General features: G+C 47.9%; 1 protein-coding gene across 6 annotated transcripts in view; it reads left to right on the forward strand.

Moving 5' to 3' along the window:
- Positions 1-25,794, forward strand: part of LOC119248645 (cytochrome P450 2G1-like) — a 343,966-nt gene extending 318,172 nt beyond the window's left edge. For all 6 annotated transcript variants that reach the window (XM_054697191.1, XM_054697192.1, XM_054697190.1 and 3 more), the window contains 7 exons: positions 17,526-17,675; positions 18,855-19,015; positions 19,703-19,879; positions 20,338-20,479; positions 20,738-20,925; positions 24,120-24,261; positions 25,343-25,794. In XM_054697191.1, the coding sequence (XP_054553166.1) occupies positions 17,526-17,675; positions 18,855-19,015; positions 19,703-19,879; positions 20,338-20,479; positions 20,738-20,925; positions 24,120-24,261; positions 25,343-25,554 (1,172 nt within the window). In that variant the 3' untranslated portion in view covers positions 25,555-25,794. The remainder of the gene's footprint in view (positions 1-17,525; positions 17,676-18,854; positions 19,016-19,702; positions 19,880-20,337; positions 20,480-20,737; positions 20,926-24,119; positions 24,262-25,342) is intronic.
- Positions 25,795-27,214: the final 1,420 nt, after the last annotated feature.

Here is a 27,214-nt window from a genome sequence, read left to right on the forward strand (position 1 = left end):
TCTCGCCCACTACTCCCTTCAGCAGTGTATTTCAGTCCTTCTGCCTGTTCTGCTCCCTTCTCTGTCTCTGGTGGATTCTCTCACCCTCCCATGCCTCTGGTCTGTACCCCAGTGCTTGTATAAATAAATAAAAAAAAAATTTAATTGAAATTTTATTTCTATATTCCCCATACAATTACAACCCCCTTATTTTGACCCCATCCCTCCTTTCCCCACCCCATCCCCATAGAGTGTCTCTGGTTCATAGTTGTTTGTTGATTTTGATGTTTTCTTTCTTATAGTTATTCTTTTTCCTGGTCCCTTATTTAAGTTTTCTAGATTCCTACTATGAGTGAGACCATCCGGTATTTTTCTTTTTCTTTCTGGCTTATTTCGCTGAGCATGGTCCCTTCCAGCTCCATCCATGTTGCTGCAAATTGCATGTGTTTATCTTTTTTGAATGCTGAGTAATATTCCATGGTTTATATGTACCACATCTTCTTGATCCAGTCATCTATTTTGGGGCATTTGGGTTGTTTCCAAAGCTTAGCTATTGTGAACAGTGCTGCTATAAACATAGGGGTGCAGGTGCTCTTTGGAATTGATGTTTCTGTGTACTTTGGGTAAATACCTAGGAGTGGAATTGCTGGATCCTATGGAAGCTCTATGTTTAGTAGGTCAAGAAATCTCCACACAGCTCTCCATAGTGGTTGGACCAGTTTTCACTCCCACCAACAATGCAGGAGAGTTCCTTTTTCTCCACAACCTCTCCAACATTTGTTGTTGCTAGTTTTTTTAATATGTGCCATTCTCATGGTGTAAGATGGTATCTCATTGTAGTTTTGATTTGCATTTCCCTCATTACAAGTGATGTTGAACATAATAAATAAAAATCTTAGGGGGAAAAAAAAAAAGGAATAGCACCCAGTACAATGAAAAATACAGAGGTGTCCTAATAGCTTCCATTTCTGTGACTGCAATACCTGGCCTGCTAGTGGCACCAAAGAAAACGGCTTTGATTTCAAAATGCAAACGTATTCTCCAAAGTATTAAACTTGAGATACTGATCAAAAACCTAGCTACTTGTGTTCCTGCACTCGCTGCTAATGGTGCATTTGCGATATCTTCCAGTTTGCTTCTTGAAATAGCAGAAATAAAATTTAAATAATATGGCTCATAGAGATGATAAAGATAATCCTAGCCTATTCTGTCAGCAGTTTCTTCAGCTGGCATTGCAAAGTTCGTGGGAGAGCCATTTGTAATAGTCTCAATCAGAATACCAAAGCAAGGTGGTCACCTTGCCTCTCAGCTCCTTCAGAGACAGCAGAGGAGAGATTATGTTTTGTATTATTATGTGCCTCAACTATTTTTGTCTTTGCTTGATTATTCTTTGCTTTGACTATTCTCTCAGTGTGCAGAAACAGGGAAAGTTGATAAGAAACCTCTCAGGGCAAAAGTCCTGGAGGATCTATACATGCTGAAAACAGCATGTGCAGAAACAGCAATAGGTGTTATGGCTAGAGTAGCCTAAACACTGAGACTTTCCTTGACTTTCTCCTTATTTCTCCACATTGGCTGGGGCCAGCTGGTTATGCATCCCCCATACACTTGTGCATTCCCCTTTTGCCTGCTTGCTTCTTTGATCTTTTTACTTTCTGTCTGATTCTAAATAAAAACGAGACTGCCCTTGGAGGTGGGCTGCACTTTCTTGGTGTAGTCCCTCTAGGTGTCTCATTGTTCTGGTCACGGACTCTGAGTAATCCATTTTCATCCCGCTGCCACGCGTCGTAACGAGACTATTATATGCTGGTTCTCCAGTGTTTTTTACATGTTTTATATTGGGGGTATGTGAAATTGAACTTACACGTCAAGGTCACAGTTCTCTCTTGAATATTGACCCCTGCAGCTGCCACAAGCTTGACTCCCAGTAGCCACTTTCCTTGGGTTCTTTAGAAATATGTTATTTAGTCTCTATTTGAGGATTTTCTAGAGATCTTTCTGTTACTGATTTCTAAGTTAAATCCATTGTATTCAGAAAACATACTTTGTATGGCTTGAACCCTTCTGAACTTATCAAGGCTTGTTTTATGGCTCAGAATATGTTTGTTGACACTGTTTTTTGCATTTGAAGAAAGTGAGTACCCTGTGGTGTGGGACCCCCGGCCCTCCCTGTCCTCAGAGCTATAGGCACACAAGCAGGGGCCTGTCATTAAGGACAGAAGTCCTGGTATGAGGAACATACTGGGAAACTAGTGTCTAATGAAAACAGCAGCAGATAGGGCCAGGAGTTTAAAAAAAAAAAAAAAAGGTATTAACACTGGTTGGGCAAGAATGTTCCAGAGGGGATGATGTGATATCCAGAACTGGTTATCATTAGGTTGATCTGTCCAGTAAAGTCTCAGTCAGTGAGTTTGGGCAGCACCTGAATCCCTTAAGCTGAAAAACTGCCTCTTTCTAAAATCAAATCAGCATAGCTGTGGGTAAAGATACCCAGGTGTCAATGGGAATGATTTTTTTTTTTTTTTTTTTTGCGTGGAAGAACTGGGGTACAGGCCAGAGGTACAGGAGGGTGAGAGGATTCACCAAAGACAGAGTGGGGAGCAGAACAGGCGGATTAACTGAAATACACTGCTGAGGGGAGCAGCAGGGAGACGGGAGAAGTCTGCTGGACCATATGGGTCAGCTCCCTGTCTGGGGATCAAAATCAGCTGGTTGAGGTGATGGCGCTGAGACTTAATCCCTAGGCCACCAGGGTGGCCCTCAGTGGGGTCAGTTTTAACCTGACCCGCCTCATCTAAAATTAAGTGCTGTGAAATTTGTAAGTCCAGCCCTATGCTGCCAGGCGTAGCAGCTTTTAATTTTGAGATGTGTTTACAGCAAAGTGGCTGTAAACTGTCTGTGGTTTCCATGATGGGGCACGCATGTTGTAGGTTTGGCTTCCGCCCCTCACAGAAACATGTCTCTATCATGGGCTCATAATCAGAAGCAAATCACTGAGGAGGCTGAGGCAGAAGTGCCTGAGGCAGTTTGGGCAGAATCAAAGGAGGGAGAAGAGAGAGGGAAGGTAGGTAGATTGAGGCAGTTAGTGGAGCTGAAAAAAAATTTTTTTTGGCAGTCAAAGATGCTTACATTTTTTATTTTATATATATTTGCATTCTTCATTTTCGCACAATATATGCTTTCTCCTCTCTGGTGTGGTCCCCGTGATAGTCCCACCACCATTTCACCAGTGTCCCATCACCATAGTCCCTTGTGCTCTCCCCCGCCCCCCATTTTGATCCTTCTCCCTCCTGGAGCAGGAAATTTTTTAGGAGAAAGTAGAGTGGGTTTTTTGGTAACGTTCTCAGAGGGAGGAGGGTTTATGTCCCTGAATTAGCTTGAGCACTAAAATGCACAGATTCCAAGGGATGAAATGAAAGACCTTACCTGTTCTGCTGCTTGCAGTAGGCATTGTCCTACCTTTCCCAGTCATTTAAATCCAAGTTTCCTTCCCTAGAATGCCAGGGGCATCTCTTTCTGATGGAAATCAAGAGATATTCTATTTTTTTTTTAAAGATTTGTTTTTTTTATGCATACAAGAACTAGGGTGCAGGCCAGAGGTGTGGAGAGTGAGAGGATTCGCCAGAGACAGACTGGGAAACAGAACAGGCAGCCTGACTGAAATACACTACTGGGGTGAGCAGCGGGTGAGTCAGGAGAGGTCTGCTGCGCTGTGTGGGTTACTCCCTGGCTGGGGATCAAACTCGTGCTGCAGTGGCTGCGGACAGCTTCACAGGTTGCATCTTAACCCCTTGTGCCGCCAGGGAGGCCCACCAAGAGATTTTCTAACTGCCACCTTGTTACCCTATAGCCCGTCATTTTTAAAAGATCCTGCAACTGCTGTCTCTTTTGTTTTTCCCATTTGTTAGTGTATTGCCCATTTTGCAAGAAGTCAAACTTGTCTCCAAGAAAAAGCAATAAAGAAAAAGAGACAAGAGGAGCCATTTAGGTAACTGAAAGGGGATCTGAGGCTGGGATGGGGATTTTGTATCAGATCTTTGTGTGGTGCTTACATGAGGAAACGGTTTTCCCAGCTGTCACACTGAAGCCAGTGCTTTCAAACTCACAACACAGAATTGAATCCTCCAGTTTAGAGAAGAGAAAACAGCCCGGGTTGCTAGGAGATCAATCCCTTAGAGGCAAACCCCAGACGGGCTTCTAGATGGTATATGTGTCTATTTTCTTCAGGGACCAAGGTACCTCATATTGTTACAGGGCAGGGAGAGGTGCACCCCAGACCCCCCCAAAACCTGCCTGCTCTAAATGGGTTCTGCCATATGCCGCATCAATACAAAACATATGAGACTTTAATGGGAAGGAACTTTAATACAATTAGAAACAATACAGGAAAGGCAAAGAATATAGTTTCTAAATCAAGCACCCAAAGTTACCCGTCCCCTCGTGGGTAAAAGTCCATCCAAATGGGATTGGCCCAGAGCAAGGCCCTAAAGCCTGCCACAAGTCCAAAGCATCTTCCAGTGGGGACCGATAGAAAAGGGTCAGAAACAATCAGACAAGCCCGGAAGGAAAATAGCAAAATCAAATCAAGATAAAAGCTGCCATTGTCACCTCCCCACGGGTCTCACCCACATCTGTGTCACCCAGTCCACGACCAAAAGACAAGCACAGTTTCTTCACATGTCTCTAGGCTCCATGTGCCTCCTCCAGGTCTCCTGGCTCCATCCTGCTTCCTTCCTTCCTCAGTCTCCTCTGTGGCTTCTTCTCTCTCTGCTCAGCTCCACCTTCCATTTGGGTGGGGTAGGGAACCTGGAACCTCCCCCTTTCCTGGGGACCACCCTATTACAATCCCCCCTTTTAATTTTTATTCCACCATATATATGGTGGCACAATCTCAGGATATAGTCTTAGGAGACAGTCTTTTTTCAGGGTTACAATGTATGTAAGAGAAGCAGCAGTTAGCAGCATGGTCCATGAATGTCCAATATGACAGTTTTTCCATTCTGAAATATTTGCTGTCTTGTTTGGGCTAATACCTCCAGATTTTTTTTGACTTGGACTGATGAACTGTTTTCCCAGGAATGGAGGACTTTTGCTTTCCACAATGGACAATACCTGGAGGGACTGGTTTTCTTTCACACTGGAACCCGGTAAAAAAAAAAAAAAATTTTTTTCGGGGCCTCCCCGATGGCGCAGCTGTTGAGCGCCAGGTTGTGAGGCTGCCTGCAGCCTTTGCTACGCCGGTTCGATCCCCGGCTGCTCCCCGGCCACTGGAGGAGGGTCCCACAAGGCGCGCAGACCTCTCCTGCCGCCCGCTGCTCCCCTCAGCAGTGTCCTTCGGTCCTTCTGCCTGCTCTGCTCCCCGCTCTGGCTCTGGTGAATTCTCTCACCCTCCCGCGCTTCTGACTGTACCCAGTGCTTGTATAAATAAATAAATAAAAATAAATCTTTAAAAAAAATTTTCATCTGAGATTGCATCCCAACATCCATATATTGATCTTCATCACCATGGAAATGGTGGGAAAAAGTGAAAGGGGGGAAGTGTTAGGGGAAAAAGGATGTCCTAAAGCTAATTCTATACAGGCTTTGTGGACTCCACCCCCACTCCGGACCAAAGCCATCAAGACACTGGGAACTACAAATCCCATCACCACCAAAGGGAAGGTTGCTGGAACCTAAGGGTGGGGTTAAGCAGCCAGGTTTGGTATAAAACCAGACACGTGGGCTTTGGGGGGTTCCCTTTTTTTTGGCTCACCGCCAGCTTGCACCTCGGGCAGCTTGGAGTGCCTTTGGGATTTCCAGGTCGCGGATCAGGTAGGATGCATTAAAGACTTTATTTCCCTATTTTCTCCCTGAGTTGTACATTTCCTCATTTCCCTTTCTCTTGTAAATAAACCTTTTATTAACCTTTTGTGTGTGCCTATAGTGGAGTATTAATAAGTCCCTTTTAAGAGCGCAGGTGAGGACCCACAGCCAGGCAACCCGTTTTATATCAGGGTTGCTACGTAACAATATGACCAGCAGTCTTCTTGCAACTGGCGGGCAGCTAATCCCTAATCCCAGCTAATCCCTAATCCAGGTCGGTTTCCAGTTTATCCTATTAGGGGAGTCTTGTGGCAGCCACCCTAAACAGCTTTTAACTGGCTGACCTATGCCCTTTTTTTAATGGCCTCTTAATTGGTTCCAAAATAAAGGAAACATTTAGAAATCAAAAGAAACTTTCACCATGTGAGCCTTTTCAGCCTACTTAAAAGAAACAGGATATTTGGCCTTTTCAGCCTACTTGTAAAGAAAAAAGAGGAGGAATGAGGAAGAGACAGAGACAGAGAAAAAAGAAACCTCTAGGTGAAAACTGTCTAACTTGACCTCCTGCAGACATGCGAAGCTAAATTTACCACCACCTGTTATTTTACTTACTTAAAATGAAATCGGATGTCCTTTTCCCTTTTCTCTAACTTAGGAAGTTGATCCCAGGCTACTCTCCCAAGCTGATCACATTGGGGTCGCCATTTGCCACCTTGCGAGTGGCAGCATTGGGAGTTGCCCGGGGCAGGGAAAGATCACGCAAAGTCCACGAAGGCTTGGAGCAATGAGAACCCTAGAGGGGCTCCACCAGACAGTAATGGCCACCCTGATCCAAAGGCAGCCTGGTGTTTATTTGACTCAAGTATGAAGGTGGGACAGTTCATGTGTGGGGGATGCTGTTATCAGGGATGTAAACCCCTGGAGTCACCGGGGGCTGCTACTGCCTGTGGACCTGCTAGTCCAAGCATATTATCTCTATTTTCTATTCTTACCTAACTTTCTGCTAATCTTTTTTTTAAAGGATTATGCATGCAAGAACTGGGGTGCAGGAGTGAGAGGATTCACCAGAGACAGTGGGGAGCAGAACAAGCAGATCTGTTATAGGACAGGGAGAGGGTCAGCCCAAACCCCGCAAACCTGCCTATTCTAAATGGGTTCTGCCATCCACCGCATCAACAGAAAACATAGGAGACTTTAAGGGGTTAGGAGCTTTAATAAAACTAGGAAACAATACAGGTAAGGCAGAGTCCAGTTTCTAAATGAAGCACCCAAAGTTATCTGTCCCCTCGTGGGTAAAAGTCCATCCATATGGGATCGGCCCAGAACAAGGCCCCAAAGCCTGCTAAAAGTCTAAAGCATCTTCCAGTGGGGACCCACAGAAAAGGGTCACAAACAACCGGACAAGTCCGGAAGGAGAAGAGCAAAATCAACATCAAGATAAAAGCTGCCATTGTCACCTCCCCACGGGTCTCACCCACATCTGTGTCACCCAGTCCACGACCAAAAGACAAGCGCAGTTTCTTCACGTGTCTCTAGGCTCCATGCGCCTCTTCCAGGTCTCCTGGCTCCATCCTGCTTCCTTCCTCAGTCTCTTCTGCAGCTTCTCCTCTCCCTGCTCAGCTCCACCCTCCCTTGGGTGGGGCAGGGAACCTCCCCCTTTCCTGGGGACCACCCTGTTACAGATCTACTGAAATACACTGCTGAGGGGAGCAGCGGGCAAGTCAGGAGAAGTCTGCTGCACCATGTGGGTCAGCTCCCTGGCCAGGGATTGAATTCATGCCGCAGTGGCTGCCAGTAGCTTTATAGTGCTGACACTTAACCCCTTGCGCCACCAGGGAGGCCCCATATTCTGCAATCTTTAAGTAATGCGTTGAGTTGTCCGAAAAGTCATGACTTTTTTTTCTGTTTTTCTGTTTTTTCCTGAAAAACTTGCCATCAATGTCACCCTGGCCATGTTGGTTAAAAATGGTGTTCATTTCTACTGTCACCTTTCCAAGTTTTCCCCTTTGTGCTCTTTAAGTTATTAAGAGAAATATATTCAAATCTCTTACTAGTTATTAGTCGTAACTTCTTGTTTTGTTGTTTCTGTGATTGCTTGGGGTTCATAGTTTACCTCTGTAGCTTATCACATATGTTTATGGTTCTATTATATCTAATTTGTTGATTTAGTAGCTACAACTTTTTGATTTGCTATTTTTGTGGTTGTTTGAAGGTTGATAGTTAACTTCTTTAATTTATCACATATTTTTATGATTCTATTATATTTCCTTTTTGATTTGTCAGTTTTGTGGTTGCTTTAGAGTTAATAGTATAATTCTTAACTTACTAATCTGTCTTCAAGTGATAGGATGTCACCTTTTTTTTTTTTTAAAGATTTATTTATTCATACAAGCACTGGGTACAGTCAGAAGCGCGGGAGGGTGAGAGAATTCACCAGAGCCAGAGTGGGGAACAGAACAGGCAGAGTGACAAAATACACTGCTGAGGGGAGCAGCAGGCATGGAGAGGTCTGCACGCCATGTGGGACCCTCGCCTATGGCCAGGGATCGAACTGGTGCTGCAGAGGCAGCGGGCAGCTTCGCTGCCCAGCACTCAACCGCTGCACCACCAGGGGAGACCCGATAAGATGTCACTTGACTTAAGAATTTTACTGTAGTATAGCTGGCTATTGTTTTAATACATCTTGTATTTACATATACTATAAACCTTGAAGTGGCAAAAGTCAGGCTGACCTGTAAAGTTATGTTAAGACAAAGCCTCAATGTAGACTAAAAGTTTCAGGGAAACTGATAAACATTCTCAAGTCCACACACCTGACTTATGCTTAGGAATCTTCTGCTTCTGTACTCCCTGCTTGCTTTAGAGTGCAAGAGTGCCCCTGCTAAGGCAATAATTACGCAGTTGCCTAATTGCTCAGGTCTCAGACTTTGGAGAAAGCTCTCCTCTGAGCCCACCAGCATAAATAAAGAGCTTCCCTTCTCCTCTCTGAATACTGCCTTGCTTCCTGGTTACCTGATGGAATCCTGCGGTAACAACCTCACACTACATGTTACTACTTTATTTAATAATTACTTTTGGGCCTCTCTGGTGACACAGGGTTCGATCCCCAGCCAGGGAGCTACCCACATAGTGCAGCAGACCTCTCCTGTCTCACCTGCTGCTCCCCTCAGCAGTCCCCACTGCTCCCCCCAGCAATATATTTCGGTGGATCTGCTTCTTCTGTTCCCCACTGTCTCTGGTGAATCCTCTCAACAGCCCCCCATACCTCTGGCCTGTACCCCAGTTCTTGTATGCAAGATAGATAAATCTTTAAAAAAAAAAACTTTTAAAAAATATTTTCAAAGATTCCTTATTCCTTTGTCCAGATTCAGATTTCCATCTGATAATTATCTCCTTCTGCCCAAAGGAATTTCCTTTAACATTTCTAGTGTAGGTTTCAAATGATGACTTTTTAAGCTGTTGTATATCTGAAAACTACCTTATCCTGCCTTTGTTTTAGAAAGATGTTTTTGCTGGATACAATATTCTAGGTGGAGAGGGCCTCCCTGGTGATGCAAGGGGTTTAGATACAACCCATGAGGCTGTCGGCAGCCACTGCAGCACAAAACTACATTATATGAGATGAAAAAATAAACTGGATGTGATTTCTACCAGATTAGGCACCACAGAAGAAAAGATTAGTGAAGCTGGAGTTACAGCGATAGAAACTATTCAAAATCAGACACACAGAGAAAAGAGAATTTAAAAAAATGAAATAACATTAGTGATTTGCAGAACAACATCAAGAGGCCTTACATATATAAAATATATAATCTACACACATATAATACATATAAAATGCATATATAGAGAGTTTGAGACCTTGAAGGAAGGCAAGGGAGGAGACCCACATGACATAGCAGACCTCTCCTGTCTCGCCCGCTGCTCCCCTCAGCAGTGTGTTTCAGTCAGTCTGCCCATTCTGTACCCTGCTCTGTCTCTGGTGAATCCTCTCACCCTCCAAAGACCTGTACCCCAGTTCTTATATGCATAAATAAATAAATCTTTAGAAAAAAATTCTAGGTGGAAAGATTTGTCATTTCAGTTCTTAAAGATGTTGCTCCACTGTTTTCTCACGTGCATTGTCTCTGATGAGAAATTGCTGCCATCTTCATCTTCATTCCTCTGTATACCATGTGTGTATTTCTCTGTATGCTTTTCAAATTTTCATTTTCACATTAGTTTTGAGCAGTTCAGTTATAATGTGCTTTAGTGTCATCTTTTTCTTGTGCTTGAGTAAATATCGAAGTTTTATAATTTTCACCAATTTTTTTCCCAAATATTTTCTTCTGTCCTCCCTTGCCTTCCTTCAAGGTCTCAAACTATGTATGTACATATGCATTTTATATATATATGTCTACAAATTATATTTTTATATATATAAGGCCTCTTGATGTTGTTCTGCAAATCACTAATGTTATTTCATTTTTTATATTTCTCTTTTCTCTGTGTGTCTGATTTTGAATAGTTTCTATCACTGTAACTCCAGCTTCACTAATCTTTTCTTCTGTGGTGCCTACTCTGCTAGAAATCCCATCCAGTTTATTTTTTCGTCTCATATAATGTAGTTTTTAATCTCTAAAATTTTTAATTTGGGCCTTTACCTTATCTTCTACATCGCCACTTAACTTTTTAAGCACATAAAATACAAAAATAACAGCTGTTTAATATCCTTATTTGCTAATTCTAACATCTTTGTCAGTTTTGATTGAATTTTTCCTCATTATGGACCATTTGTCTGCTTCTTCCCATGCATTATAAGTTTTTTGTGAATTTTACTCTATTCGGTACTGGATATTTGTGTTCCTATAAACATTCTTGAGCTGTGTTTTGGAACACAAAAAAACTGGGACCTATTTCATCCTTTAAAGTCTTGACTTTAAGATTTGTTCGGTGATTTTTAGCAAGTGTTCAGCATAGGACTAATTATTCTACACAGTGAGGCAAGACTTTCCTGAGCCCTTATGCCCCACGCATCATGAATTTTTCAGTCTGGCTCATGCAAGCAGGCACTATTCCTGACTATTCATGAGCAACTGGTACTGCTTCCTCTAGTCCTTTCACATTGTTCTTTCCATAACCTCTGGAAGTTTCTACATACACATGCGCTGGTCAGTGCTCAACTTGGTGTTCTCAAGGGACCCTGCATACTCCAGGACACCCCTCTTTGTGCATCTCCTAGCTGGACTCTTCTGTGAATTCTAGCTGCTTTGGACTCCATATTCTCTGTTCTGTCTTCAGTTCTCCGTTCTCTCTCTCTCTCTCTTGCTTTCCTACTCTCTCCTTCACAAGATTCTTGGCTCCATTCCTGCATAACCTCTCTCATCCTTGCTCTCATCCAGGCAGTGCCATAGATCTGTCAATAATTGTCCCATATGAGAAAGAATATGTCCATGGCTCTCTGGTTACCAGCCACTCTCTTTCTCTCTTCTTTAAAATAGAAAATCAGCATCTTTATTATAAAATTAAACAAACCACTCACCACCCCTAAACATCCTGATCTAGTAAGTGAGGGCTGCTGAGTCATCCCCACATACAAGCTAGTGAGGCAAAAGCTAAGTTTTATCTGGGTCTGAAAGTCAAAGCTACAGGCCTCACTCTGAACTACTCTGACCCAGGAGGAGGGGACTAACAGTCCTGACCTCTTGAATTCAGGGGTGGAACCTGCACTTTTCTGAACTTGGAGATCTATCACCATGGACATTCCTGACCTCCTGTCCTAGTTCCTTGCTGTGCTGTGTGATCTGGCATTGACCTCAGGTCTTCCTCCCAACCCCAGGGAACACTGAATGGTAAGTGTGACATGCTTCACACAGAGTAATTCACTTAACCATCACCCTCTGAAGTCAGTATTGTCATCATCCCCATTTTATAGATGGAAAAAATGAAGGACAGAGAGGTTAAGACCTTATCTCAGGTCACAGAGCAGACAAGAGATAGAATCAGATGTCAAATCCAAACAGTGTATTTCCAAAACCGATTTCTACCACCTTTTCTGCTACCTGTCTGAAAGAGATACAGAGACACAGACAGAGAGAGAGCGAGCACTGAGTAGAAGGAAGAAAGAAAAGGAAAAAGTATGAAAGGGAGAGAAGGATAGTAAGTTCAGGAGGAAATTATTTTTTTAGTTTCATTTTTTTATTTTCTTACATCATTTCTGTACAGTAATTGGTTTCTCCCCTCAGGTGTAGACCCCATAGTTCTCCCCCGACCATCACCATAATCCCTCGTGTTCTTCCCTCCCCCATTTTGACCTCCCTTTCTCCCCCCCCCCTTACTGTATGCCTCAGATCTAAGATCAGCTTGCTAGTTTTTTCTATTGTTCAACAGTTTCTCTATATTCAACATATAATGAACCCATCCAATAAATACTTTTCTCCTTCTGGGTTATAATCCCTTCCAGCTCCATCCGTGGTGACACAAATGGCAGGAGTTTATCTGTTTTGATTGCTGAGTAGTATTCCATTGTGTAGATATGGATACGTAAACAAGGGAGAGACTGCTTTCTTTTCTGCAGAATTTCTTTGGGCGTTTAGGATAGTAACAAGCCTTCTAAATAACACCGAGAGGAGAGGGAAGTTGAGAGTAGCTCCCTAGCCTGTTTGGCTTTCTTTCTTTCTTTCTTTTTTGGAGTTCCCACCACCATCTCCCAGTCTAGGGCTATGGGGGTCACACCCAGGGTTGTGCTCGTGTGTCAGAATAAAGCACAGATCTTTAGAGAGAGACTAACTCAGCCTTCAGCTTCAGTTTCCTCATTTGTTTGTCACACAAGGACACTTGGGCAAGTGTCTGCTCTTCATTGAGCCTCAGGCTTCCTGACCTGGAAAAGGTGAGCACCTCCCCTAGAGGGACCTTGTGAGCTTGGAAATGAGACACACAGATGTGAGGGCTTGGCACATAGTGAGTGACCGGTGAATACATAATGGCCACAGAAAGAGACCCAGAGATCAAGGCTGAGGGAGGGAGGACAGAGAGATGTATGATGTGGCTAAGACAGCAAGAAACCCAAGATAGGCTGATGGTGAGAGAGCAAGGGACACAGCAAGCATTCATTCATCCCTCCATTCAGCAAACAGTAGGCACTTCCTATATTCCAGCCCTATTCTGCACTCCAAGGACACAGCAGAGGTCAAAACAGGTAAAGGCTCTGGCCCTCATAGAGTGAACATTCGAGTGGGAGGGATGGATGGTCATGAAGCAGAGATAAGACACAGCAGTTCACAGCGTGATACACACTATCCAGACATCAAGTCCTGGTTGTTTTCCTGCCAGTGCCCATGGTGAGCAGGTCACTCCTTCCACTGGAATGTGACAAGCTTTATTATCAGGGCAGGAGGCACAAAGATGGGAGCTGAGAAACCTGAGACTGATGAAAAGGGCACGGCAGGGAGAGGTGCAGGTGCTAAGAGGAACACCGAAGCCCAGACAGAGAGACAGACATGGACTCTTGGAGACATGAAGACACACTGAGAGACTGAAGAGGATGAACGTGAGCATCAGGGAGCTTGATGGCCGGGGCAGCCAGGGACAGTTGAGGGGAGAATTGGGAGCCACCCAAGCCAGGCTGAGAGCCAGGCTGAGGGAAAAGCAAGCGATCAAAGGTGGATCCCAGGTCCCTCCCTGCCTCCTCCCTAGACATGCGGGAGCTCGCATGGGTTATTTCCTCTTCCTGCTTTTCCTGGCCTGAGCCTCTCTCAGCGCCAGGCCCCATGGCTCTGCCAGTGGCTCTGCTCTCTTTCTTCCTCTTCCTCCTCGTTGTGGCCCTCACCCTCTGGAGCAGGACTGCGGCTGCCCGTGCTGGCCTGCCCCCAGGGCCTCCCCCCATCCCAGTGCTGGGAAACCTCCTGCAGCTGAGAGGGGTGCCCTTCCTGCAGACACTACTGAGGGTAAGCGTGGGTGGAGTAGGGTGTGTGGGAACCAGCCTCCTTCTGTGCCCCTGCCCTGGGCCTGGACCCAAATGGTGGTGGGGACAGGCAGAGGTGGGAGGGGCTAGAGAGAGGTAAGGGGGTGGGATTTTCTCATCAGAAATACTCAGAGACAGAAACTTGGGGAATCCCAGAGATAAGGAGACAGCGAGTGACAGAAAAGGAGAAAGGGAAAGGGGAGAGAGAGAACTCCGGAGACAAGCAAGGAGCAAGGATGAGAGAGGTTATGCAGGAATGGAGCCAAGAGTCTCGTGCAGGAGAGAGCAGGAAAGCAAGAGAGCGAGATAGAGCAACAGGAGCCAGGAATAGTCACAGAGGTGGAAACACAAACACACGCGGAGGCCAAGAGACCCACAGGGACAAACACAGAGCTGGAGGCCTGAGGCAGAGACCCACGAGAGGGCGCTGGCAGGAGTGGCCACTGGGAAAGAGTGGGGCATGGAGAAATGAGGGCACAGAGACACTCAGAATCAGAGACACAGAGGTGACCCAGAGACCCGGAATAAAGGGAAACAAGCGAGATGCAGACTTGAGGCAGCCACAGACCCGACTCCCCGGAGTTGCAGACCCACTCAGCAGGGCTCACACCACCCATCCTGTTGCTGCAGCTTAGGACCCAGTTCGGGCCGGTGTTCACACTGCACCTGGGCCTGACCCCTGTGGTCGTGCTGTGCGGCTATGAGGCAGTGCGTGAGGCCCTGGTGGAGCAGGCAGACGCCTTCGGGGGGCGCGCAGAGATGGCCATTTCCGAGAAGACCAACAAAGGCTATGGTGAGGCTGGGCAGGGACTGGGTAGGGGTGCCCAGGGTCTGGGGGGTCTCAACCCCAACAAGTTCCCACAAGGTGCATGACCACTTAGTGATTCAGGGCCAAAGGCTGAAGTCCGGCTGTTACCAACGAGGGCCAGTGGGCCCTGAGTGTCCATTGAGATGTAATGAGCACTCAAGACACCAAGTAATGGTGGAAACACTAAAAAAACTAAAGAGCAAGAGGGGCCTCACTGCTGGCACAAGGGGTTAACTCTCAGCACTTTCAAGCGGCCTGCAGCCACTGCAGCACGTGTTCAAACCCTGGCCAGGGAGGTGACCCACATGGTGCAGCAGACCTCTACTATCTCGCCTGCTGCTCCCCCTCAGCAGTGTATTTCAGTTGATCTGCCTGTTCTGCTCCCCACTCTGTCTCTGGTGAATCCTCTTATCCCCTGCACATCTGGCCTGTACCCCAGTTCTTGTATGTGTAAATAAATAAATCTTTTTTTAAAAAAAAAAGAGGAACTGGGTTCAAATCTTAGCCCCAGAACTTTCTTCATGATGGTGAGTTAATATATATGAAGCACTTACCTAGAACCTGGCATGGAATACATGCCTCCTCAACCACTGTCAAGTGGCCTGCCCTCACAGCTGAAGGAAAGGCTGAATTTCAGGTAGAGGTTAGTGAAAAAATGCAATTTTGTTTTTTATCCTAGTTCACAGGCCCCTCCAGAATCCTAGGGGTGCCTGGACCCCAGCAAGAGGCTTCACACCTGCACCCTGGAGTCCCATAGGCCTGGATCCCTCAGCTGGCCCTGCCATGTATACGTTTTGGCAATAGAATTTTCCCAAAATTGTCATAATCACAGAATAGAATTTTCCCAAATTGTCGTAAGCATTAGACAAGAATATGGATGAAGCGCACCACATATCAACAGTAACAAAAGGTCTTCAGAAGTGGGGCTGAAGAATGAGTGTCAGGAAATATAAATTTTTTCAAAGATTTATTTATTCATTTACACAAGAACTGGGGTACAGGGCAGATGCACGGGAGGGTGAGAGGATTCACCAGAGATAGAGTGGGGAACAGAACAGGCAGACTGACGACAAAACACACTGCTGAGGGGAGCAGCAGGTGAGACAGGAGAGGTCTGCGCACCATGTGGGACCCTCGCCGGCCAGTCAGGATCGAACCGGCTGCAGACAGCTTTACAGCGCAGCGCTCAACCGCCTACGCCACCAGGGGAGGCCCAGGAAATATAAATTTTTGAGGTACATCAATCTCCATCCCTTGTGGGCAGCACCTTATCTGCTTGATGACTCTCTGTACCCAATTCTGTGTTCGGCTCATGGCAGAGACCCAAGGGTCCTGCAGAATGAACGTCACCCAGGAGGCTGAGGTCCCAACCCCCAGGACCTCAGAATGTGACTCTCTTTGGAAATGGCGTCATTTTAATCAGGTTAAAACGAGGTCCCTAATGGCCCCCTAATCCAATATGAGTGGCATCTTATCAGCAGGAGATTTGAACACAAACATGGGCACTGGGAAATGCCCTGTGAGGATGAAGGAGGGAGCAGAGCGCTGCAGCTGATCGCCAAGGAATGTACAAGATGCTCAGCGAACACAGACGCAAGGGCGAGCGCAGAGGGACTCTCCTTTCCGGTCCTCGAAAATGTGCCGCTGCCCTGTACTTTGATCTTGGACTTTCAGCCTCCAAGACAGTAGGACGTGCCTTTGTTGTTGGAGCCACTCAGTTGTGGTACTTTGTTACTACAACCTGGCAAACCAGTGCAGACTGGGGTGACCCTGGATAGAAAGCCACGTGATCTATTAGTTACCTTTGTCCGCTGTGACCAAGTATTCCAAACTCAGTGGCTTACAGTATGAATTAATTATCTTGTAGCACTGGAGGTCAGAGTCTCAAATGTGCCTCCAGGGCATGTTCCTTTTGGAGCCTGTAGAGGAGCATTGGTTCCCTGGCATTTTTAACTTCCAGAAGCTGTCGTCCTGCCCAGTGACCTCCCCCTGCATTTCCAGCCTCTGTCAAAGCCTGGAACACAACTCTTCTCTCTGCTTCTGTCCTTAAATCTTCTCTCTCTAACCCTGATTCTTCTGCCCCCCTCTTTTAAAAACCCTCACGATTCCTTTGGCCCATCCAGGTGATCCAAGATAACCCCCCATCTCAAGATCCTTCGCTCCATCACACCTGCAAGGTCCTCTACCTCTGAAGCCAGGAGTGATGAAGATAAGGGCATGGAGACCTTTGGGTGGGGAGGAAGGGTGGCGTTGTAAATGTTACCACACTTGACTTTGAACTTACTGCAGACTGGGTCTGCAGAGTCCCTACTCTGAGACGGACATTAACACCCAAGCCCTCCATGGCGGGGGAGGGGGGAATGTGGTCTCTGGTTGGTATCTGGGGAATGGAAGGGGTGAAGCAGGAGTGGGTAAGGGGGCAAGTCAAGCTTAGATACAGTCTCCAGGTGGAGATACAGGTCTCGAGAGGGGATGACCTTTTGCTGGTATTCTGAATTTAGTCATGATATATGGACCTCCTGCCCCACGTGGAGCAGCCGTAGGTGTGGACTGATGGCCAAGGACAGACCAGCAGCAGGGAACACAGTTTCTGTATTCCCCAGGCGGGATCTGAGCAAAGTATCACATGTCCACTCCAAGAATTACTAGAACGCTGAAAATGGGACAAATTGTACATATATATGTGAGAATTGACTCAAATGACCTTGATATGCTCAAAAGAAGCTGCATTAGAATGACATAGACCTGGCTAGGGAAAATGTGCCCCCGCTGCCCTCAAGGCACAGTCCTGGTTCATCAGATGGTCAAGGTCTGGCCCCTGCTGAGCGCTGCTGACCAAAGGCCCCTCGTCCTATCCCCACCCCCGGCTCAGGGCCTGCAGACACCCCCTGTCTCGCTCCCCGCTCCCTGTACTATGGTTCCTAGGAGTCTCACCTTCTAGGGCAGCCCAGAGGGAATATTCCACCAGCCTTCTGATCTCTGGCCTCCCTGCAGGCATTGCCTTCAGCCAGGGCAAGCGCTGGAGAACTCTGAGGAGGTTTGCGCTGACGGCTCTCCGGGACCTGGGCCTGGGCAGGCGGAGCCTGGAAGAGCGTATCCAGGAGGAAGTGGGCTGCCTGGAGGAGGAGCTGGAGAAGACGTGTGGTGAGAACCGTGGGATCAGGGGAGGATCCAGCATGTATATGTGTGTGTGTGTGTGTGTGCGTGTGTGTGTGTGCGTGTGTGTGTGAAGCTCTTCTCTTTGACTTTGACAAGCCCCTTCCCCTCTCTGAGACTACAGTTCCTCATCACTTTCAGGAGCCCTAGACTCAATCACATTTCCCAACTGGTCTTCTGACCTCCCAGGGCCTCTAGAAAGTGTCCCTGGGACTCCTGACCTTAAAGATAGACTGGCCGAGCGGGATCTGAACTCACCTCTTCCCACAGACACAACAATTGTGCAATCACATGTGGGTGATTTACACTGAAGGTCTTTACCAGACAAAACCAGACACATGCAGCTTAATTTAAAGCCTTTGGGAACCTCTGAGGGCAAGGCAACTGCCAAGCCATACGGTGCCCCTCTGTGAATTATGAAAAGTGCCCCCTTCTCAAGACACCTGATTGCCATCTGCCAGAACGTTGTTAGAACTTGTGCACCTTTGTGAAGTGTGCAACCTGGACAACCTCCCTGACAGAGGGCCTTCGGGCCTTCTCAAGCATGGGCCAAACCCTTGGCCTGGAATGGCTTTCCTCCTTCTTAGTGTGACTACTCCTGCTACTCCAGCTCAGGGCTCAGCATAGCCATCCATTCCTTCAGGAATCTACTGGCCCCAGTTGCCCCACCCCCACTCAAAACTGGGTCAGGAGCCTCCCCTGGGTTCCCAAGGCCTCTCCCGTCATGGCGCCAGCTGCTCTGGCTGGACTGTGGTGGGGAAATCCCAGAGGAGGCTCTTGGTCAGGACTAGAAGGGAGGGTCAGAGAAGGCCTCTTGGAGAAGATATCTAAGTTGACTCTTCAGGGTGAGAAAAAAAATCACTCAGTTTTGGGAGGCAGCAGACAAGCCAGAGATCCAGAGATGAGAGAGTTCAGTGTTCTGGAGAAGCTGAGGAAAGTTCCATTTTTCTGGAGCCTTGAACATGGAAGGAAGTGGTGAGAGGAAGACTGGGGTGATAATAGGAGCTGACCACGTGAGGGCCTGTGCTTCATACTAAAACCTTGAACTGCCTTGAGGGCCCTGGGGAGCCGCAGGATGGTTTGAGCAGGGGAGTGGCATAGTAAGATGTGTGCTGGGAGGGTGAGCCAGTGACAGGGAGCAGTTAACCTCTCTTAGTACCCCCCCAGGCATGCCCTTTGACCCCACCTTCCCAATTCGGCGCTCCATCTCCAACATCATCTGCTCCGTGGTCTTTGGCCGTCGTTTTGACTACCAAGATGAGGACTTCAAGACCTTCCTGTGGCTGCTGGCTGAAAACCTGAAGCAGGTGGACACATTTTGGGTGCAGGTACTTGAAGCCACCCCCCACACCAGCCACACATCCCATCCTCCGGGGTCCCACCCATCACTTCAAATGCCTGTCATCAACCTTTTATGTTGTGTCCAGTTCTTTGCTGAGTGCTAGTAACACTGCAGACCACAACAATCCCTGCCCTGTCCTGACGCAACTTCCATCAAGGGGTTGACAGATCTGGTCCCAGGCACGGGTGACCAGTGATCAGGGCACGACACAGTGGAGTCGTTTGGTCTGTGTTCCCTGAACCACTCCTCCCGCCAGCCTGTGCCGGGGAGCGAGGACACGGGGTTAGTGAGACAGTTGGGGCCCTGCCCTCACGGGACTCTCACCCCAGAGGAGGAGACGGAACAGTCATGGGATAGTGACAGTTCAGAGTGGATCATGGGGGTGGGGGACAGGCAGAGGGGTCATGGAGGGACAGGGGGCACTGGCTGGCAGAGGGATCAGAACTAGTATGGGGGGCACGAACAGTGGGGTCAAGGTCAAATCTCCGTCAGCTGGGGCCAATAAGAATGTGGAAGTTCGGGAAGGTTTTCTGGAGGAGATGACACACACCTGATACCTGATGAGCAGGAGTTCACCAGCCAGAGTAAGCAGAAGGGTGGGAAGTAGTATTTCAGCAGAGGAAACAGCAGGTGCCAAGACACTTCCTCTCCAGGACCCCTTTCTGCCCCCAAGATATACAGCCTTTTCCCAGCTCTGCTGCGGCACCTCCCTGGGCCACACAACCGGCTCTTCGAGGTCTTTGAGAAGCAGAAGGAGTTTGTGGCCCGTGTTGTGAAAGAGCATGAGGTGTCTCTGGACCCGGCTCAGCCCCGGGACTTCATCGATGCCTTCCTCATCCGAATGCAGCAGGTGAGACGTGGAGCTGGGGTCATTCCCTCCTGGGATCTGTGAGGGCTGAGGGTTTGGGAGCATCCTTGAATGGGACTCAAGAGAATTAGGCACCAAATCCCCCACCTTGCTTTTCTGTTTACTGGGTGACCAAATGCAATTTTCTCTGTATCTCTGGGTCTCATGAAAATGGGAATCTGGCATTCATTTTACCAATAAAACGGATGTACTGATAAGGGAATCTTTGTTCTAGATCTGGAACTATAAATAAGCTTCTTGTGTCAGCTTTGCCTGTTTGATAACAGGGGTCTGAGGTTTAGTGCAAAGAGTGCTGGAATTGATTGGTGATGCCTGCTTTGGGCAAAGACTAAGGAAATGAACATGTAATGAGGAGAGCCACTCATCTGCCATCCCTGGTCTGGCTGGATGGCCTCTTTTGGCTCCTCTCTAATTCTGACAATCTGCATTTTTTTATGTAGGAGCAAGGGGATCCCCACACAGAATTCAACCAAGAGAATTTGCTCAATTCTGCTCTTGACATCTTTTTTGCGGGGATGGAGACAACCAGCACTACCCTGAGATATGGTCTCCTAATCCTCCTAAAGTACCCTCAGATTACAGGTTAGAACCAGCCCTTTCTCTTCGTGGCCCCGAGTTGTCAAGTTGGGAACAAGGACCCAGGTCTCTTAGCCCATTGCCCAGGGCAGTGGGTGTGGGTGGGCAGTGCAGGTGGAGCATCATCAGCGGATGCAGGGTGGCTGCCCTTGACACAATTCTGAGTTGGGAGTCTGGGAAGTTGAAGGTGGGAGTGGGTGCCCAGCTTGTCAAGCCTTCCCATGGCCAGAACTTTCTTTTCTCACCCTTTACTAAATGGAGCAGAGCTCATACAGCAAGAGATTGATCGAGTGGTGGGGCCAGAGAGACGGCCCTGCCTGGGGGACAGGCCCCGGATGCCATACACAGAGGCTGTGCTCCACGAGATCCTGAGATTTGCAGACATCATACCTCTGGGCGTGCCCCATGCTGTCACCCAGGACACTCAGTTCCGAGGATACCACATCCCCAAGGTACAGTCATGGGGGCCTCCTGGCTCAGCTGCAATTTCAGGTGTCTTAGGCAGAACTGTAAAGCCAGTCCTCTCCATACTGGGCTGCTGGGACCTTCCAGATCTGGTTCCCAGCCCCACTTTCCTCAACCCAAGCAGGAGTGGGATTGCCAGCTCCCCAATGGGGCACCAAAGTGCAACCATTGAGAACTAGGGCTCAGGAGTCACCTAGTTCCCCTGCACTTCCACTTTCTAGCCGTGCAATGCTGGGCAATTGACTCAACCTCTCTGATCCCTGGTCTCTTCTATACAGTGGGTGCCAGAATTCTACCTTCACTTTGTGGTTGCAAAGATCAATGAGTTGATGGTACATAGTCACTGCACCAATGTTTCAGTCATTTGATTATTATCACGACAAGTTTGGTTGTCCACCCCAGAGACAGAGTGGCGTTCAGTCACATCGCTCCACGGTGTAAAACTCCGCCATGGTTACCATCTCATTTTGAGTCAAAATCAAAATCCTGGCATGATCAGGCCTCCAGCTGGTGCTCTGGGTGCCCATCCTCTGCTCTCTCCCAGCTCACTCCAGCACACCTGGTTCCTCATTGTCCTTCCATTTTCCAGGGTTTCCCTCTCCCTGGACTCTTTGCATTGGTTGTTCCCCCTTCTTGCTATGCCCTTCCCTCAAAGACCCTCATGGCTCCCTCCCTCCTCTGCTTCAGAACTTGCTGAGAAGTCACCTTCTCAAGGCTGTCTCTCGTAGCCCTAAAATGAACAAACTGGTTATGTAGTTTGAAGGGGAGGGTCTGTCTGTCTTAGTCTGAGAGTATTTGGGGTGAGAGGGGCTAGAGATGGGACTCTTGAGAAACTGGGTTTGGTCCTGGAATTGTGTGGAGAGAAAAGTCCAGGTCCACTCCTGTTCTCTGAGCACAGACTCTTCCCCCAGCTGGTACACTGGAGGTTCCCTGGGGAGCTGCATGGGCACAGCAGCACAGAGGACTCAGTGGGCTCTGAGGGGTACTCTGGACTGTAGTGTCTCAAGAGCCATCACTCATGGAATCAAGGGGCTGGTGTAACACTCCTATCTCAGCCAGGGATTGGCTGTGGCTTCTCTTAGGAAGGAGCTCCCATAAGGATGAGGTAGCTTCCTGTGGCCAAAGGCAGTTCTCAGAAAACAACAGCTTCCAGCCATCCACAGCAGACACCCCAGGAGCTAGGCCTGCATCTCAGCATGGAGGAGGTCTATTTAGCATAATGTCCTCAAGGTTCATCCAAACTGTAGCACATACCAGAATTTCCTTCCTTTTTTAAGGTTGAATAATATTCCACCATCCATCAGTGGATGCATACGCTGCCTCTACCTGTGGGCTGTGCTGAATAATGCTCCTATGAACCTGGGTGTACAGATACCTTTCAGGCTTCTGCTTTCACTTCTTTTTTTTTATTGTTAATTTTTATTTTTATTTATTTGTGTATATAAGAATTGGGGTAAACCAGAGGTAAGGGGGTGAGAGAATTCACCAGAGACAGAGTGGGGAGCAGAACAGACAGATCGACTGAAATACACTGCTGAGGGGAGCAGTGGGTAAGATAGCAGAGGTCTGCTGTGCCATGTGGGTATCTCCCTGACTGGGGATCAAGCTTGTGCTGTGGTGGCTGTCACTAGCTTCACAGTGCTGAGACTTTAACTTCTGCACCACCAGAGAGGCCCTGCTTTCACTTCTTTTGGGTGTTTATCCAGGCCTGGATTTATTTCTGACACACCCTCTCAGACACTTTGTCCAGGCCTGAGTTGTGGCAGGAATATCAGGCTCCAATAGCCTGCCCAATCTCCCTGAATTCGAGCGTCAGTGTGGCCATGTACTGGGCCTTTTGTGATGTGGGGATTTTCCCTCACCCTGCAACAACAAAGATAAGTGGTGGGCCTCCCCTGGTGGTGCAGGCAGTTGAGTGCAGCGCTGTGAAGCTGTCCACAGCCTCTGCAGCGCCAGTTAGATCACCACTGGCCAGGGAGGGTCCCACATGGTGCAGCAGACCTCTCCTGTCACTCCCGCTGCTCCCCTCAGCAGTATATTTCGGTCATTCTGCCTGTTCTGTTTCCCGCTCTATCTCTGGTGAATCCTCTCACCCTCCTGCACACATCTGGCTTGTACCCCAGTTCTTGTATAAATTAATCTTTAAAAAAAAAAACAAAACTTTAAAGATAAGTGGTGCCAGATGGAAGAGGCTTGCCAAGGGAGGCCCCATACCTTGGTCCTTGCCAGCCTGAAAGTTCCTCGATGCTCTTAGTGTTAGCTGGATACTGCTTATTTGCTTGAATGGACATCAAAAGGGCCCTTAATTGGAGAGGTTAAGAAATCTGTGACAGGTTATAAAGCTATCAAAACAGTTCAACAGGATCTAAATAGGTAAGAGTTCCCACAGAGGTTGATTGGCTTCTGTGACTGGAAGTGATATAAATAATACCAGGGCAGCCATTGGCCCTGGTGAGAATTTTTATTTTTTTTTTAAAGATTTATTTAGTTATGATACAAGAGCTGGGGTGCAGGTCAGAGGCACAGGAGGAGAGAGAATTCACCAGAGACAGAGTGGGGAGCAGAACAGGCAGACAGACTGAAATACACTGCCGAGGGGAGCAGTGGGCAAGACAGGAGAGGTCTGTGGCGCCATGTGGGTCAGCTCCCTGGCCGGAGATAGAACTCGTGCTGCAGTGGCTGGCAGTAGCGTCAGAGTGCTGAGACTTAACCCCTTGCACCACGAGGGAGGCCCCCTTGTGAGAATTTTTAAAAGGCACCTTCTCCAGGCAGTGACCTGTTGAGTGTGTGATGTTAAGGAAAAGGGCCACTCGAGGTTTCAATCACTGGTGTGAGGCACAAAAAATAATAACCAATTCTTGACTGTTTATTATATGTCCAGAGATTCATTTCTTCTCCTTGACTACCCTGTGTCAAGTTGTAATAAAACTGTCATAGGAACATTTCACAGATGGACAGATTTCGTTTCAGAAACAGCCACTGGCCCAAAGTCACCCAGCGGGGAAGTGACAGGGCTGGGGTTCAGCCACCAGTTCTGCTGACCCCAGAGCGCACGATCTTTGCTCTGCTGTCTCCAGGGGCCTGCTCTACCAGGGAACACTGGGCCAACCGACAGGAAGTCCACCTCTGGGTGCTGTCTGGGGGAGTAGCTGTGAACATCTGGCCCTTACTCCTCCCCCAGGGCACCATGGTGTTCCCGATGCTCCACTCTGTCCTCAATGACTCCGACTGGTTCCAAGACCCCTCCTCCTTCCAGCCCGAGAGGTTCCTGGATGCCAGTGGGGCTTTTCAAAAGAACCCTGCCTTTCTGCCCTTCTCTGCAGGTCAGTCCATGCTCTCGTCCAGGCCAGAGGCTGCTGTGAGGCCTCAGGAAGAACACTGTGCCTCTCTGAACCCCTCCCTTTTTTTCAAAGATTTGTTTTTATTTACTTATGCGTACAAGAACTGGGGTGCAGGCCAGAGGTGTGGGGAGTGAGAAGATTCACCAGGGACAGAGTGGGGAGCAGAACAGGTGGATCTACTAAAATACACCGCTGAGGGGAGCAGCGGGCGAAACAGGAGAGGTCTGCTGCGCCATGTGGGTAGCTCTCTGGCGAGGATTGAATTCACACCACAGTGGCTGACATTAGCTTGATAGCACTGAGACTTAACCCCTTGTGCCACCAGTGAGGCCCTGAACCTCTCCCTTAACATAAGGAGTGACTTTCTAATGTGAGGAGCATGAGCTCCCGTAGAAGCTCAGTGGAACAGTTAATCCTGGGGTCACAGCCGAACAAAGCAATGATATTCCAGCACCGACTGGACTGGGTGGTTAGGTCAACCATGGTTGCTGACTGTGTCTGCACTGAACACACACAAAAACAGCATAACAGCCATTTACATAGCATTCATATTGTATTAGGAATTATAAGCCACCTAGAGATGATTTAACATAGCTGAGGAGCATATCTTAGGGTATGTGCAAATTCTTCACCATTTTTCTGAACTTTTAGCAGTGACCTTAATGTAGTGACTGGTTCTCAATGATGAACCCCTGTCTTGTATAACATTATAGTGCAATATTACTGCAATGGAAAAATATTACTTCATTTTATAGAAGAGACTAGAGCAGCCTCAGAATTGGGTATCACAGGGGGCCCTAGAACCAGCCCCCCTGCAGATTCCCGAAGGACCGCTGTACCCCCACAGGTGGACAAGGATCCAAGGCATCTGGGCTCATAGAGAACGAATGTGTCCAAGACGGGGCGGGAAAGGTTGGCTGGGATGACATGGTCTGAAACCATGTGGTCAGACCTCAGCTCTGGTCTCTTTCCTGTCTGTGTCTCTGATATGTCTCTCCCATACACACCCCCTCTTCACCCCCTCCTCATCTCGGTCTCTTCTGCCCCCACCCCCCACCTCAAGGGCGCCGAGCATGCCCTGGAGAGTCTCTGGCACGAACTGAGCTCTTTCTCTACCTGACGTGGCTGCTGCAGCGCTACTCACCCTCCTCCCTGCTACCTCCTGCCACCCTGGACCTGCAGCCCCAGGAGAGTGGCTTTGGGAAGCAGCCACCACCCTTCCAGCTTATCCTGCAGCCAAGACAACACCTTCAAAGTCAAGCCCCTCCCACCTGAGCGAACACTATCTGCTCTGAACGCGCCTTCCTTCCTTCCTTCCTTCCTTCCCTCCTTCCTTCCATTGTGTGTGTCTTCCTTCCCTAACTGCACCACAGAGAGGTCTTACAGGGTTCACATGCAGACTCTGAGGCCAACCCTCTGTGTGGAACGTCCTTCATTCACTGTTGTATCCCAGCTCCTAAAACAGTGTCTGGTACACAGTAGGTGCTCAATAAACATGTGCTGGATGCATCTGGAATAGGGTAATAAGAACACCTGCCTCACAGACCATTCATTTAACATGTATTTATCAAGCGCCTGCTGTGTTCTAGGGGCTGAGAATACAGCAAGCAATAGAAAAAGCCTCCTTTCCCTTGTGGAGTTGACATTGATGTGTGTGTCTGAGGAGGGAGGGAATCCATAATGATCAAGAGACAAAAATAACATAATTTTATGGGGTGTCAGAAAGTGATAAAACTGTGGGGAGTGGGGATTAGAAAGGCAGGAGTGTGTGTGGGGTCCTTTGTAGTTGTCAGTGGGGTAATTGGGAAGAGCCCTCTGAGAAGGGGGCTTTTGAACAGAAACGTAATAAAGGAGACCAGCGTGCTGGAGCAGTGGTATCAATGTAAAGGGCCCCAGGCAGAGGGAACAGCCAGTGCAAAGGCCCTGGGGTGGAATGTGCCTGGAATTTGGAGAGGCAGCCAGGAGGCCAGCGTCTAGCACAGGCAGGGGTAGGAGAGGAGCAGGCAGGGGTAGGAAAGGAGGGCAGATAGGTGATGGGGCAGATGGTGGAGGATTTGGTCTTCACTCATGAGGAGGTTTTGAGCAGAGCAGTAAGGTGATCTGATTTATATGTTTTTACTGACATATTTTTAAAGGATCCCTCTAATTCCACACCAGCCTGCCGCCTCTGTGACAGGTACTAGAGGAGGTGAGGGCCGGGAGGACATTTCCTTCAACCCCTTGTCACTACCAGCCCTGGCAGTTGCAGGGAACCAGAACTGGGCTCTAAGCCACTCTGGTGCAGAGTGTGGAATGTGCTGGGGACAAGGCCCACGTGCTTTCGCTGCTTCTCTGCTTCAGTAAAGCAGGTCATACAAAGGGGAGCTTGCACTGTGGGTGAACCGGTGAACCCGGATTATGTAACATCAGCAAAGCAGCTTGCTCACTGCTGCCACCTGTGTTGTGGTGACTTACAGTGACAGTGGTCTTGGGTGGGGATCCCAGCTGGATAGCCAATGGCTCCCTGAGCCTGGCTTAATAATAATTTGTCTTTCACCTTCAAAACCATACCAGGCAGACAATTAATTTCATGATCTCCAACCTAGATGGACTTTGATTCCACGTCCTAGTTATGGTGAAGGAGGTGAGGACTGGATTCAGCAGCTTTAAAAAGTAAATAGTTACCATGACTAGTTGGCTTGATGTTAGAATTATGAACTCTTCAAACAAAATAGCTGGGCTCTATGAACCTCTTACTCCGTGCCAGGCAGTGCTGTCAATGTTTTCCAGTAGTTAGGTCATTTACTCCTTCCATAACTTTATGAGGTAGATACTGTTGCCTCCACATTACGGTGCAGGAAACTGGGGCAAGAAGGTTACCAGCAATAAGTGGGAGAAAATTGGGACTTTTAATCTTCTGCTGTTTTGTGGTCACAGAGTCATGACAACTTATTTT

This window comes from Talpa occidentalis, unplaced genomic scaffold, assembly GCF_014898055.3.
Source record: "Talpa occidentalis isolate TD23 unplaced genomic scaffold, MPIMG_talOcc4v2.1 talOcc4.17, whole genome shotgun sequence".
NCBI classification, from domain to species: Eukaryota; Metazoa; Chordata; class Mammalia; order Eulipotyphla; family Talpidae; genus Talpa; species Talpa occidentalis.